General features: G+C 45.3%; 1 protein-coding gene across 1 annotated transcript in view; it reads left to right on the forward strand.

Moving 5' to 3' along the window:
- Positions 1-15663, forward strand: part of ELP3 (elongator acetyltransferase complex subunit 3) — a 119881-nt gene that overhangs the window by 36181 nt on the left and 68037 nt on the right. The window contains exons 8-9 of the mRNA XM_068397860.1: positions 5336-5497; positions 8995-9121. Of these exons, the coding sequence (XP_068253961.1) occupies positions 5336-5497; positions 8995-9121 (289 nt within the window). The remainder of the gene's footprint in view (positions 1-5335; positions 5498-8994; positions 9122-15663) is intronic.

Genomic DNA, 15663 nt, shown 5'->3' on the forward strand with positions numbered 1-15663 from the left:
CCAAGGAGACACGACAGCTCACCAGCTTTGCTTAACTGCTTAATGGGGAAGCCCTGATGGAGCTGAAACATGAAAAAAGGACTGTGTGCAGCAGGTGAAAGGAGGTATGGGATACCCAGGAGGGATACAGGCAGGCAGAGAGGGTACGTTAGGGAAGTTTAGCTGGAGTTGAAGCTCCAGCAGATTATAGGACAACAAGAAGGACTTTCATAGGTATGTTGTCAGAAAATGAAGACGGAAGAAAATGTGTGTCTGCTGCTGGATGAAGCAGGCAACTCTGTGATGAAGGACACAGGAGAAAGCTGAGGTGTATGCAGTGTTTCTTTGGCTCAGTCTTTATTTGCAAGATCTGCTCTTGCTAGGTGGCAGTTTAGGGTGAGAGGTAGTGCCCATGGCAGAGGCTTGCATTGGACACCACCGGCAAATTGGACACGCGCAAGTCTGTGGAAGGGGATGGGTGAGGCAACTCCATCTCCCCTTGGAGAGGTTGTGACAACCGAGAGGTCCCCAGTGACTGGAAATGTTGTGTCTCTCATCAAGAGGGTGAGAAGGAGACCTACAGGTTGGTAAGCCTTGCCTTGGTCCCCGAGAACATATAGAATCATAGAACCATAGAGTGGTCTGTGTTGGAAGGGACCTTAAAGATCATCTAGTTCCAACCCCCCTGCCACGGGCAGGGACACCTTCCACCAGCCCAGGTTGCTCCAAGCCCCATCCAACCTGTCCTTGAACACTGCCAGGGAGGGGGCAGCCACAGCTTCTGTGGGCAACCTGGGCCAGTGTCTCACCACCCTCCCAGCAAAGAATTTCTTCCTCAGATCTCATCTCAATCTCCCCTCTTTCAGTTTAAAACCGTTCCCCTCGTCCTATCCCTACATGCCCTTGTAAAAAGCCCCTCTCCCACTTTCCTGTAGCCCCTTCAGGTACTGGAAGGTGCTAGAAGGTCTCCCTGGAGCCTTCTCTTCTCCAGGCTGAACAGCCCCAACTCTCTCAGCCTGTTTTTGGGGAAGCTGCTTCCATGGTCGGGAAGGTGGCAGGAGAATTCAGCATAGATTTGCAAGGGCAAAAACCTCCTGAAATGTGGGAAACCATTATGTTTCCAGTGGCAGTTATGATGGAACCTGGGTGCTGAAAGTAGGAGATGTAGGAGAAGCAAAGTCAGTCTTTAAGTAGCCAACCTACTGTAAATTGTTGCATAAATCACTGATTAATAATAATAATAAAAAAAAAATCTGTGACTTGATCTGCAAATCGGAATCAGATTTCAAGGATATAGTTCTTTAAAAATTAAAAAAAAAAAATCCAAAAGCTTTCTCCACTGAAGTGTTGCTCTTAATCATACATCAGTTTGTCTTTTCTTTTTCTCTGCTGGCTGATAAATACTTGTCTCAGATCCTGACTGTGCTTTAAAAGGTCTTGCCAATTTGATTAAAAAAAAACAAATCAGTGTCTTCTTGGTGTAAATCTAGTATTTAGTAGATAACCTTTTATATGGCATTTCCTGCTTTTTGCAGGTCTCTGAACTTGCAGTCTACAACTACCTGAAGGGAGGTTGTAGCGCTGTGGGAGTCGGCCTCTTCTCCCAGGCAACCAGCGCTAGGACAAGAGGACACAGCCTCAAGCTTCACCAGGGGAGGTTCAGGTTGGACATTAGGAAGCATTTCTTCTCAGCAAGGGTCATTAGCCATTGGAAGGGGCTGCCCAGGGAGGTGGTGGAGTCACCATCTGTGGAGGGGTTTAAGAAAAGCCTGGACATGGCACTTAGTGCCCTGGTCTAGTTGCCATGGTGGTGTCAGGGCAATGGTTGGACTCGATGATCCCAGAGGGCTCTTCCAACCTGATTGATTCTGTGATTCTTTTACAGCTCACCATTGGCCTGGTCAGCGGAGGAGCTGCTGGCCGTGCATAGGAAAATGTTGAAACTAAATGTTAAACACTGGCAGATTTATCTTTAAAAAATTAAAAATCTAATTTAGTTGTGTAATGCAGCTTTGTGCTGCATAATGAGGATTGGTACAGCTTTTATGGGTACTGTTTGATAACTCCTTCCATAACATGACACATTATGTAAATCTAGTAAAGCTTTTAATTCCTGTCCACTTCTGGTGCTGTGGTTTTGGCTTCTTAACTTATAATCTTACAATTTATGCCTGTCCTTAGTTTTAGTATTAGGTTTTAAATCATAGAATCACAGAATAGTTTGGGTTGGAAGGGACCTTAAAGATCATCTGGTTCCAACCCCCCTGCCATGGGCAGAGTCACCTTCCACCAGGCCAAGTTGCTCCAAGCCTCATCCAATCTGGCCCAAATGAAATAGAGCTGCTCGTTCTGCAGATAGGAAAAATGTTGAATATCCAAATGAATGTTTAAAGTTCGAAAGTTGAGAAAAGAGAGAAGAAAAGGCAAATTTTTCTTTCTTTTTTCAGGAAATGATGGAGATGTGTTGCCAGAATCCCCTTCTGCAGAAGGTTGGCTGTCACACACTTCTTGCTCTTTTCCAATTAGCTGAAAGGAATCTGTAGTGTTTATTAAATATGGACCACGCAATTCAAGCTTTTATTTTATATTAATAAAGTATGAGAGACTGCGCTCTGTTTGCTCACCCTGAGTCTTTGGGACTGCTGGGGAGAGCTGGAGGACTTGCAGCTCCAGTTGGAAAAGTCTGTCTCTTACAGAGGACGGTGGTTTGAAGAGGCTCGTGACTTTTCTTGGAAATACAGAATCACAGAATCAACCAGATTGGAAGAGACCTCAGGGATCATCGATTCCAACCATTGCCCTGACACCACCATGGCAACTAGACCATGACACTAAGGGCCATGTCCAGGCTTTTCTTAAACACATCCAGAGATGGTGATTCCACCACCTCCCTGGGCAGCCCCTTCCAATGTCTAATGACCCTTGCTGAGAAGAAATGCTTCCTCATGTCCAACCTGAACCTCCCCTGGCCAAGCTTGAGGCTGTGTCCTCTTGTCCTATCGCTAGTTGCCTGGGAGAAGAGGCCGACTCCCACTCCACTACAACCTCCCTTCAGGTAGTTGTAGACTGCACTAAGGTCACCTCTGAGCCTCCTCTTCTCCAAGCTATACCATCTTTGTCGCTTTTTCTGTTTTGGATTAATTTTTGTTTTGGTTTTCTAGTTATCGTTAAGACGCACTTCTCTTGACGACATAGGGTTGAGCAAGACAACTTTACCTGCCGTTACACCTTACTGAAATCTTATTGGTGCCCTGAGTAGATGTTACAGTTTAGGGTCTGTTGGTGTTCATGACATTCAGCATTTTATATCTATAGCCATCAATTTGCTTGGGAGGAGGGATATAATTATTTTTGCCTCCCCTTAGTATTTCTAGCCTGATTGCAGGTACTTAATCACAGAATCACAGAATCAATGAGGTTGGCAGAGCCCTCTGGGATCATCGAGTCCAACCATTGCCCTGACACCACCATGTCAACTAGACCATGGCACTAAGTGCCATGTCCAGGCTTTTCTTAAACACATCCAGGGATGGTGACTCCACCCCCTAATACGAGCATGTACCCTCTGGTGTGATGGGTGAGTTCTCTGGTGACTTTTTTTTCCTCTGTAGCTAAAGTTTCTCTTTTTAATTCTTGCAAATCACGTCGTTGAGCATTTTTCAGTCTGATGTTAATGAATCACGCATTGGCAATGTTTTCCCTGATGTGATAAACAATTGTTCTGTTAGTCTGTCAGATTAGTGAGCCACAAACTCTGAAATGTTCTACGTGATTTTTGTTGTTGTTGTTTTTTTTAAGATGCTTATTTTGTCAGCCATTACAGTCCTCCCCCCCCAAATCTTGGTCTTTACAGATCTTAGGCTTTGACAGCTTGAAGGGAGTTAATATTTTTGCTCATGAGTCTGAGCCCACTTGTGGTTTTTGCTGGTTTTTTTGGGGGGGGTGAGGGTGGTGTGTTTTTTAGTGGTGGTTTCTTATTTTTTTTGGTCAGATTGGACCTCCATCGTAGTCTAAGGTAGGCTCTGGAGCTTTATTTTGATTCAGAAGTTTCCAGCTATCCGGAGCTGGAAATCAGATGATGAATCTTTATAGAACACCTAATAAAGAGCTGAAGTTAGTCATCCTTGTGATTTCGGTGTGCAGCATTCCTTCAAGTATCAGCATAACATCTCTCTCTTACTCAAGGTGTCCTCTTTTCAGCAACATTTAGTATTAATACTGAGATCATCATCGTTTGGGACCATTAAAGAGACCGATACCCCTCTCAAACAGTGGCTGTTAATCCTGCCCACATCCCAATTTGGGAGTTGTCCAGGTTCTCTGCAGTTTCAGATGGTTTCCAAAGAAGAAGTTTCCTTCTTCCTGCTGTGAATCTTTTCTCCTGTGCTGCAGTTCTCTGTTATACAACCACCATATTCTGCAGGAAAGATGGTCAAGTGAAATGGTTCCTACATGGAAAGGAATATTGGTGGTGTTGGAGATCATGTTGATTGATGGTTTCCTTTTGTCAACTTTGTTTCAAGACTGCTTTGGATTCCTTTGTTCTTCTGTTTTACTCTCTCATAGGTCGGTAACTTACTGTTTGTCATCATCAGAGGTTTTTTCTGCTATCGGGAATAGTTAGTCTCTGTTAGACATCCAGTGAGAAATGGGAGAGGAGGGGGGAAAGGTCAACAATGAGTTTTGTTTCAGCATTAGACTTTAATGCTGGTAGTGACATAGAAACTCTCACCTGGAAGATGTTGGAAACTCCTCTGAAGTCACTTGATCACAGAATCAACCAGGTTGGAAGAGACCTCAGGGATCATTGAGTCCAACCGTTGCCCTGACACCACCATGTCAACTAGACCAGGGCACTAAGTGCCATGTCCAGGCTTTTCTTAAACCCCTCCAGAGATGGTGACTCCACCACCTCCCTGGGCAGCCCCTTCCAATGGCTAATGACCCTTGCTGAGAAGAAATGCTTCCTAATGTCCAACCTGAACCTCCCCTGGAGAAGCTTGGGGCTGTGTCCTCTTGGTCCTATCACTAGTTGCCTGGGAGAAGAGGCCGACTCCCACTGCTCTACACCCTCCCTTCAGGTAGTTGTAGACTGCACTAAGGTCACCTCTGAGCCTCCTCTTCTCCAGGCTAAACACCCCCAGCTCCCTCAGCCGTTCCTCGTAGGTCAGACCCTCCAGACCCTTCACCAGCTTGGTCGCCCTCTTCTGCACTCGCTCCAACACCTCAACATCTTTCTTGAAGTGCGGGGCCCAGAACTGGACACAGGATTCAAGGTGCGGCCTCACCAGTGCCGAGTACAGAACACTTGCAACAACTTCACAATTTTAATGGAAGGTGGTTTTTTTTTTTGCAGGTATTCAGAACGAAGCCTGACAAAATGCATTGGGATAACAATAGAGACCAGACCAGATTACTGCCTGAAGAGGCATTTAAGTGACATGTTGTCCTACGGCTGTACGAGGCTGGAGATCGGAGTGCAGAGCGTGTATGAGGATGTGGCCAGGGACACCAACAGGTGAGAAGAAAGCTTCAGCGCGTGGCTGAGCGTGGTTGCTCACTGTATGCTTTCTGGAATACTCTTGAGTAGCGTGTCTTGACCTGCTTGCTTGAACATCCATTTTTAACATTGAATGTTGAAACATTGAACTCATTTCATAGAATCATAGACTTGTTTTGGTTGGAAAGGACCTTTAAGATCATCGAGTCCAACCTTTAACCCAGCACTGCCAAGGCCACCACTAACCCATGTCCCTCAGCACCACATCTACACAACTTTTAAATCCCCCCAGGGATGGGGACTCCACCACTGCCCTGGGCAGCCTGTGCCAGTGCTTGACAACCCTTTCCATGAAGAAATTGTCCCTGATCTCCAATCTAAACCTCCCCTGGCACAACTTGAGGCCATTTCCTCTCATCCCATCACTTGTCACCTGGGAGAAGAGGCTGACCCCCCCCCTCGCTACACCCTCCTTTCAGGCAGTTGTAGAGAGCGAGAAGGTCTCCCCTCAGCCTCCTTTTCTCCAGGCTAAACCCCCCCAGGTCCCTCAGCCGCTCCTCATCACACTTGTGCTCCAGACCCTTCCCCAGCTTCATTGTCCTTCTCTGGACTCGCTCCAGCACCTCAAGGTCTTTCTTGTCGTGAGGGGCCCAAAACTGCACCCAGGATTCGAGGTGCGGCCTCACCAGTGCCGAGTACAGGGGGACGATCCCTGCCCTGGTCCTGCTGGCCACACTAGTGCTGATACAAGCCAGGATGCTGGTGGCCTTCTTGGCCACCTGGGCACACGGATGGCTCATGTTCATTTCCTTGGTTGTGTGGCTGTATGTCTGTTAAGAAAAATTAATAAACAGCAGTTTATTAGGGAGGGAGGAGAGGTGGCACTGGCAAACACAGAGGGTGAGGTGTAGCCAGAAACACCACCTGTTGATAGATTAACCACAGTCGTTGTAGGCATACAGTATCTGTAGGGATTGCAAAATATATTCGCAGGAGGCCTGTGATTTATTCATTGTCCTGTTGGACCTATGGTCAAAAGGAACAGTTGTCGTACAGAGGAGAGTGTGCAACACATTGTTCATCCCACCCATTACAGGCAAGTAAGCCAATATTTTTTTTTTATTGGAAATATCAACATTCAGATTTTGAAAGAAGTGATTTTTCTGTTGTTTTTTTTCACTTCTGACGCTCATTCAACTTACCCTTATTCTCATTGCATATTCCAGTCACCTACCAAAGATGTTTAATAACCATAATCATACGTAATGACAGAGATATTATGGTTCAGTAAGCAAAGCACATTTTTCTTAATACCTACCTTAAAGTCAGCAGTGCACAACTGAAAATGTTGGACATTTTCTTTCAGAGACTTGAAGAAAGAATCCAAAATTAGTTTCTTCCTGTGGGTTTGGCTGCAGTATTGCTGGTGCATGGAAGTGCAGGATGTCACTGCTATGAAATGGCCAGGCTCCAGGTCTTAGTAGACCAAAAAAAAGACATTTATTGAGCAGTCCAAGAGTTAAGAGCGATCATTTATAGGTGGTACTTTCCTCCTCTAGATGTCAGAGCTTTCTAAAGGAAAAGATCCAGACTAAGGAACGTAGCTGGATCTCACTCGTAGGCTAGATGTGTTCATCTACAGTTAATTCTGACACAGGTTGTAAATTTAAAGATTTCTCTTCAAGAAATCACCTCAACTCTCTTAAAGGTGTCCTGTCCTGAGGTGGAGCTGTGAAACCCCATTAGCTATCACTTCAGTCATCTTCAGTTTTCCTCCAGTTTCAGCCGTCACATCGTTGCCGGTACCATAAATCATTCAAAGCTCTATGTCACTTTTAGCTTGTACGTTTGCTAATGAACCCTGGCTTTCCTGCTGATGAATCAGAAGAAGAATGAAGTAGTATATTACTGACTTCATTGCACTCAGAAGTAATTCTGTATGGAATTATGTTTGTAAAGGGTTTTGGCACTTCTCAAAGCTGCTTGCAGAATTCCTAAAAGGCTTTGCTGCAGGCTGTCTCAGAGCAGGGAAAACACAGGCTCTTCGCTCAAGTATCTCCCTCCAACTTTTTAGAACAATGAATTGGAATATACTTTTAGAGAAGGGTGATTCAAGTTTCTCTTTCTTTTGAAATGACCTCATTTTGCTTCTGTTCTTTTTCTACTTTGTGGGGGATGTGTTTTGGCTTTAAAATTTTAATATTTTGCTTGTAGCAAAATGTCAGATTACAACCAATTAGGCTAACTGTTTGGAAATTACTTTCTATTATGTTCCATAAGTCATTAGTGAGGTTTTTGAGTGCTTTTGGTGGCTGTGAGGCAGAAAAATATTCAAGAACAGATCTAGGCATCAAGTAATCAAGTTATTGATGCAGCTCAAATTCCACTTCTAATAAGAAAATAATTTTTATTTATGAAGCAAGTCTCCATTTACTCCCCTCAGGCTACTCAAGGTCTTGAATAATACTGTCCTTGAACAGTCTCAGAAAAAACACCGTAATACTTCTGAAAAAAAACATAAATAAAACTGTAGTCATAAAAGTACATGTAGGGGTTTAGCAGAAGCAGAATCTTCCAGTAGAGAGGAAGGAAGAGGCCCTTAAAACAAGGGAAAGAGGTGTTTGGTTTGGTTAACGTTAGGTCTCGGCAGAAGACATGCATTTCTAGAGGTGCCCAGATGGTGTTAATTTTTCATCCAAAGGACTGTCGAGGAGAAGAGTCACCTGCTGAGCTAATCTGTTGGCACGAAATTCCAAAAGATGGGGTGAACTGATGTGAAAGTGTGATGGGAAGAAAATAGGGATTGGAGAGGAAAGAAGGTAGCAGATGCTGAGAGGATGGAAATGTCCAGAAATGCCAGGCAGTAGTGGAAGAGCCCTTCCAGCTGGGGAAGAGCAAAAGCAAGGACTTTGTGGGAAGACTGGTCACATGTGATGGGGACCTCCTAGGAGCTGTTTGTAGTGATAGTGATTGCTATTGTGGAGGCTGAAGAAGGCTCCTGGGCCATGGAGGTGGAAGGAGAGAGGAGTTTGCTTGAAGCTAATGAGTCATGTGAGATTCAACCTTTGTCCCTGCCATCGTTTGAGCTCCCACTCTCTCCGAGCTCCTGCAGAGCAAGCCTGAGTTAGTTTGGTTTGATGTCACTGGAGAAGAACATGAAATCCTTCAAGAGTCCCAATCCAGCCTATGTTTTGGAGGTTTGGCGCCTCTTGGAAGTTGAGAAGAATTTGTGTTTCTCTAAAAGGAGTACTTGAGTGTTTGGCAAGCATGTTGCAGGATGATTTTCTAGCTAGCTGGTTTTACTTAGCCCCCATCTTTCTTCTCCTTTTCCTCTTCTGGATTACTTTTAGCCCCGGGTGTAGTTTACTTTATTAGCAACCATGTTCCAAGGCTTGAGTGGTGATAAACTGATAATAAAACTCAACCCTTCTTACTTCCCAGAGAAAAATCTCAATTAAACGTATCAAAATACGTTGTCTTCTGTGTGATCCTGAATTTCTTTTTTCTTTTTCCAGAGGTCACACCGTGAAGGCCGTGTGCGAGTCTTTTCACTTAGCCAAGGATGCTGGGTTTAAAGTGGTGGCGCACATGATGCCTGATCTGCCAAACGTGGGGCTTGAAAGGGACATGGACCAGTTTGTTGTGAGTATGCCTTAAAATCACCAGGAGTTTCTGGTTTGTTCCAGCTTTTTCATCTAATGCTGCCTCTCTTAGCTCAGCTATTAGTTACGATCCAGGCCAGAATTGTTTCTTAAGGACAAATAATTTAAAATTCATTTTTGGAGGTGGAGGGTGAGAAAGATTTGTTGAACTACTTCATCCAGAAAATTATATCCTTGCCTCATGAAAGACTGAGTCACTCGGGTCTCTGTGGAAAATAGCTCTTCCGATATTAAGTAGGGCTCTTACTTTTTTCCAAGGTGGTTTTCTTCCCTTGGATTTAGAATAGTGCATGATTCAAAGTTCAAAGCGTACTATCTCAAAGGTAATTAATTGCAAAGTAGAGTGTATAGGTGTATTATGTAGCACCTCTATTCTTGGCTCAGTGCTATTCAATATCTTTATCAATGATGTGGAAGAAAATATGAAATTATTTCTAGAGAAATTGAGATAAGAAAAGAGCAAATGGTAAACAGTGTAGGGAATTAACCGCTTTATCTGATAGCGTGTTGGATTTTTTTTCATTACTTAATTTTTTTTTTAAGTCAAAATTGGTCATCTTCTTAAAATAGTGCAGAAATTGCAGTCATGCTACAGGAATCACAGGTATATTTCTGTGCAAGGTCAGACTAGGGGCTTTCTGACGCTAAGAAGCTATCAATGCGATGGAATATATTGATTAGAAGTACAGGCAGAAGGCAGTGGTTTATCTTGGTATGCTGCAAACAGGCACGTTTAGAAAGAAACAATTGAAAACACAGCTGTACAGTATCATAGAATCCTAGAATGGTTTGGGTTGGAAGGGACCTTAAAGCCCATCCAGTTCCAACCCCCTGCCACGGGCAGGGACACCTTCCACCAGACCAGGTTGCTCCAAGCCCCATCCAACCTGGCCTTGAACACTGCCAGGGAGGGGGCAGCCACAGCTGCTCTGGGCAAGCTGGGCCAGGGTCTCACCACCCTCACAGTACATGAAGGAAGTTCTGAAAACTGTGGTAGGTACTTGTTGTAAGGGATTTTGTGCAGAATTCCTCGAGCTCTTCATAAACATAATGTCATAGTACTCAGCAAATATTATGTTCATGTGACAAAGTGAGAGGCTGGGGCAAAGCGATGGGCATAAAACTAGAGGTGAAGTCAGTGACAGAGCTGAAAGTTAACTCCAAATTCCTGCCCCAGGCTCTGTTGCTCCTGGATTATTTTCTTATAAAGCTGGAGATAGAGGGTGGACATCCCATTAGCTGTGTTTTTATAGAATGGCTTGTGATGCAGGATATGGCAAAACCTGAGTTCCTTACTCAGTATCTCGTGAAGTTGCAGCCGTAGTTCTGGGTTCTTTATGGACCCATCATTACTGAAGCAAGACTAGGCTGGAGAGAATTTGTGGTGGAAGAACAGTGATACTGACTAAAAGATTTAAAGCACTAACCTTGGGTGAGACCCAGCAAAGAGGAGACAGTAATCTAAGGTATTTGCAAGATGTAAAACTGAAGAGGTAGGAGTTACTGAAGACAGAATGACAAGCTTCCATAGAAAGTATGTAGTGATTATTATTCTTTGCTGCTTATTCATGATAAATGGCTCAGGCTTTTCCACTGTCGGATCTGGAGTTGCTCCTGTTTCATTGCAGGAGATCTAGGGAGTCTGTTTAAAAGGTGTAACTTCAAGTGATGCTGAACTGCCTTCAGTTTCTGCAGGCCAGCAGGCTCCCTGGCTCATTAGGGGAAGGATAATGCCTCGCTGGATTTTGTCCATTTATTAATGACAACTTTTGCAGAAATGAAAGAGGTAGAAGGCAAAGTTTTCAGAAAGAGGAGACAAGAATGTGGTGAAAAGGCTGGGATTGTGAGAGGGGGGATTAAAAGAAAGCTGGGGAAATAGTTGAGCATAGAAAAGCAAGAGAAGGAGAAAACAGAGCAGAGAAGGTCAACAGGTTTAGACTCTTTCTGCCAGAGAAGTCCCTTGGCTTTAGGAGCTGGGAAAACCAATGTTGATGGTGGGCCAGCTCTGGGACATGGCAGGAAGGAATTTCACAGAATCACAGAATGGTTAAGGGTTGGAAGGCACCTCTGGAGATCACCCAGTCCAACCCCTGCCCAAGCAGGGTCACCCAGAGCACGTTGCACAGGGTCGTGTCCAGGCGGGTTTTGAATATCTCCAGAGAAGGAGACTCCCCCCTCCCTGGGCAGCCTGTGCCAGGGCTCTGGCACCCTCACAGCAAAGAAGTTCCTCCTCATATTCAGATGGAACTTCCCGTGTTTCAGTTTGTGCCCATTGCCCCTTGTCCCGTCGCTGGGCACCACTGAGAAGAGTCTGGTCCCCTCCTCTTGACACCCACCCCTGAGGTATTTGTAAGTGTTGATAAGATCCCCTCTCAGTCTTCTCTTCTCCAAGCTGAACAGCCCCAGCTCCCTCAGCCTCTCCTCATAAGAAAGGTGCTCCAGTCCTTTGATCATCTTTGTAGCCCTTCGCTGTACTCTGCAGTAATTCCTTATCTTTCTTGAACTGGGGGGCCCAGAACTGCACACAGTTACTCCAGATGTGGCCTCACTAGGGCTGTGTAGAGGGGCAGGAGAACCTCCCTTGACCTGCTGCCCACACTCTTCCTAATGCAGCCCAGGACACCATTGGCCTTCCTGGCCACAAGGGCACATTGTTGGCTTATGGGGAACTTGTTGTCCACCAGAACACCCAGGTCCTTCTCTGCAGAGCTGCTCTCCAGTAGATCAGCCCCCAACCTGTACCAGTGCGTGGGGTTATTCCTCCCAAGGTGCAGGACTCTACACTTGCTTTGCACGTTGTGATGGGGAAGGATGGGGAAAGTGGGATGAGATGAGAATGAGGCCCAAAGAGAATTAAGAAATCTTTAAACTTAGAAAAGGAAAAGTTAATATAAGATCAGAATTTTTTGCTGAAGGGCTGGAATTGGCAAAAAGGCTGGTTGGAGGGCCAGGAAAAAGAAATGCTAAGCAGGGGAATAAGAAAACCAGGTTAAGAGGAGGAATTCAAGAATACAGAGAGGGTGATGGGGTGAAGACCAAGTCAAGTGACAGCCGTGTTAATAAGTTCAGAAATTTGAAGTGGGACTCACAGATCAAATTAAGATTTGATGCCAGTGAACATACAGAGGAGGAGTTGGAGGATGAGTAATCGGTGTGGAGGATGAAGCCCTCCAGAAGTAAGGTGAATGCTGCAGAGCGAGGAAGGAAAATGGGAGTTGGAGAGGCGGGCTGGTGGGGAAGAGGTGATGGATCACATCAACATGGAGAATTATACCTGTGTTGTTTTAAAGAGAAGGAAGTATGGGAAAGGAGAGAAGAAGGAATCCAAAATACCTGTGTTAGAGAGGTGCACAGGGTCCTCACCACAGTCTGAGCCCAGACAGCACACGAAAGAATCACAGAATCAACCAGGTTGGAAGAGACATCTGGGATCATCGAGTCCAACTGTTGCCCTGACACCACCATGGCAACTAGACCAGGGCACTAAGTGCCATGGCCAGTCTTTTCTTAAACCCCTCCAGAGATGGTGACTCCACCACCTCCCTGGGCAGCCCCTTCCAATGGCTAATGACCCTTGCTGAGAAGAAATTCTTCCTAATGTCCAACCTGAACCTCCCCTGGCCAAGCTTGAGGCTGTGTCCTCTTGTCCTATCGCTAGTTGCCTGGGAGAAGAGGCCAACTCCCACTCCACTACAACCTCCCTTCAGGTAGTTGTAGACTGCACTAAGGTCACCTCTGAGCCTCCTCTTCTCCAGGCTAAACACCCCCAGCTCCCTCAGCCATTCCTTGTAGGTCAGACCCTCCAGACTCTTCTGACTATTCTGACTCTTCAGACTATTCTGTAATAATTGTTCAAAACTTTTATTTATTGATAGAAGGGAGTATATTAGAGCTTTTATTTTTTATATATATATTCTTTTTTATGGTAAGTGGCAGGTGACTGGCTTTTTGCCTGCCTTCATCCTGAAGATTATTACAGTTACTTTTTCTTAAACAGAGCAGATGTACTAGTCCTGTGTCCCAGTTACGTTGTGGCTTCTCCACTCCTTCCCCCATCATGCCTCTTTTCTTCCTTTTTTATCAATTCTTTTTATAGTCTCAGAGGATTTCCTTTCAACTTCAGGTCTTTCCACCCCATTCCACATATGGGAAAACACTGCAGGGAGGGAGTACGCTCTGCTTCCTCCCACCACCCATGTGGTTGTGCCAGGAGTGTCAGGTAGTGTACATGTACACACACACACACTGCTACTTACTGTTGGCAAATGCAAGCATAACAGATAAGACCGATTCGCAGTGCCTCACGTAGCAGGTGGTCGGAGAAAATAATTAGAATAATAGCTAGAATAAATCAAGGACTCAGCGGGAATAATGGAATTGTTACCAGAGCAGACACCTCATTCTGTGGAACGCCATAAACGCTCAGCTTTGCTGTTGGAGCACGAGAGAGATGAGGTGACTCTAGGGGTAAATGGTTGGGAGGATTCATGAATCACACTTGCCAACAGGGCTACCAAGCAGAACTTTGGATTTAAGCAAAAACTTTAGGAAGCTAAAGAAGTCCCAGGATGCTGTTACTAATTCCTCATCCTGTTTCTGCAGAGCCACTGAGTGGCAATAGTGTAATCAACAAACTGTATCTGCTCTAGAATAACTATTACTAAGCTAGTAACACTTACTAAGGGAGAAGATATTGCAATGTTTGTCTTTGTTTTATTTTATTTTTATGGTCTTTGCATAAGCATGATTTACTGTTGCTGTTCCTCTCGGTCCTCCAAGAGGGATGGCCGTAAGCCCATCTCAAACAACTTTAAAGACCCTTCATAGATGAAATAAATCTGGGGAGAAGAAAAAAGGAAAGGGAACGGGGAGGAGAGCCAGAAGATGAGAAATTTCAAGTGTGTGAAGCGTCAGAGGAAGTGTCATAGCAAGTTGCTGGCAGAACCCTCCAGCTCTGAAGGCACGTGGGAGCTGGCAAATGCTGCCCAGAAACATCAGATAGGCCTTCAGTTGCTGAGAAGCTCTTTTTTCCTTGAGGAGATCCATGAGAAGGTCCTGTGGCTTCACTCTGTCCATCTAAAGTCTCATATAAATAAAATGATGAGGGTAAAAGCATAGGCAGGACCATTTAATGGTCAATACTGGAGACCAGCATCAGACTGAAGAGACTTTCAGTATCTTTATAAGATGATAGATGTTCAATATCTTTATAAGATGATAGATGTTCAATATCTTTATAGATGATAGATGTTCAATATCTTTATAGATGATAGATGTTCAATATCTTTATAGATGATAAACTGTTCAAGATCTTTATAGATGATCTAGACGTAGGGATTGAGTGCACCCTCAGTAAATTTGCAGATGACACCGAGCTGGGTGGGAGTGTCGATCTGCTGGAGGGTAGGAAGGCCCTACAGAGGGATCTGGACAGGTTGGATAGATGGGCTGAGACCAACGGCATGAGGTTCAACAAGAACAAGTGCCGGGTCTTAGACTTGGGCCACACCAACCCCATGCAGCGCTACAGGCTGGGGGAAGAGTGGTTAGAAAGAGCCCTGGGGGTGCTGATCGCCAGCTGGCTAAACATGAGCCAGCAGTGTGCCCAGGTGGCCAAGAAGGCCAATGGCATCCTGGCCTCTATTAGGAATAGTGTAGCCGGCCGGTCTGGGGAAGGGATCGTCCCTCTGTACTGGGCACTGGTGAGGCCGCACCTTGAATCCCGTGTCCAGTTGTGGGCCCCGCACTTCAAGAAAGATGTTGAGGTGTTGGAGCAAGTCCAGAGGAGTGCGACAAAGCTGGTGAAGGGTCTGGAGGGTCTGACCTCCGAGGAACGGCTGAGGGAGCTGGTGTTGTTTAGCCTGGAGAAGAGGAGGCTCAGAGGTGACCTTAGTGCAGTCTACAACTACCTGAAAGGAGGTTGTAGTGGAGTGGGAGTCGGCCTCTTCTCCCAGGCAACCAGCGCTAGGACAAGAGGACACAGCCTCAGGCTTCACCAGGGGAGGTTCAGGTTGGACATTAGGAAGCATTTCTTCTCAGCAAGGGTCATTAGGCATTGGAAGGGGCTGCCCAGGGAGGTGGTGGAGTCACCATCTCTGGAGGGGTTTAAGACAAGACTGGCCATGGCACTTAGTGCCCTGGTCTAGTTGCCATGGTGGTGTCAGGGCAATGGTTGGACTCGATGATCCCAGAGGACTCTTCCAACCTGATTGATTCTGTGACTTTTGGCTCAATTCAGCAGAGCCATTCTTGTGTTCTTTAAATAAAATGCCGTCATGGAATGATTTTAGTCTGGTGAAAATTCCTTTTCTTACAGTCGTGTGTCAGGCTGGGTTTTTTTTCTGAAGGAATTGCTAAATAAGCATTTCCCAGAAATAGACTAATTTTAGTGAAATGCCTGATGCATCTATGATCCGAGTGTAAGTTATGCAGAGGGCTACAGCCTTCTTGGATGTGCTGAACATGAGAGAGAAAAATAATGGTTGGGTAATATGAGCGTCCTTTCTTTTCGCAAGATATTTG

The sequence above is a fragment of the Nyctibius grandis genome, chromosome 1, assembly GCF_013368605.1.
Source record: "Nyctibius grandis isolate bNycGra1 chromosome 1, bNycGra1.pri, whole genome shotgun sequence".
In the NCBI taxonomy this organism is placed as follows: Eukaryota; Metazoa; Chordata; class Aves; order Nyctibiiformes; family Nyctibiidae; genus Nyctibius; species Nyctibius grandis.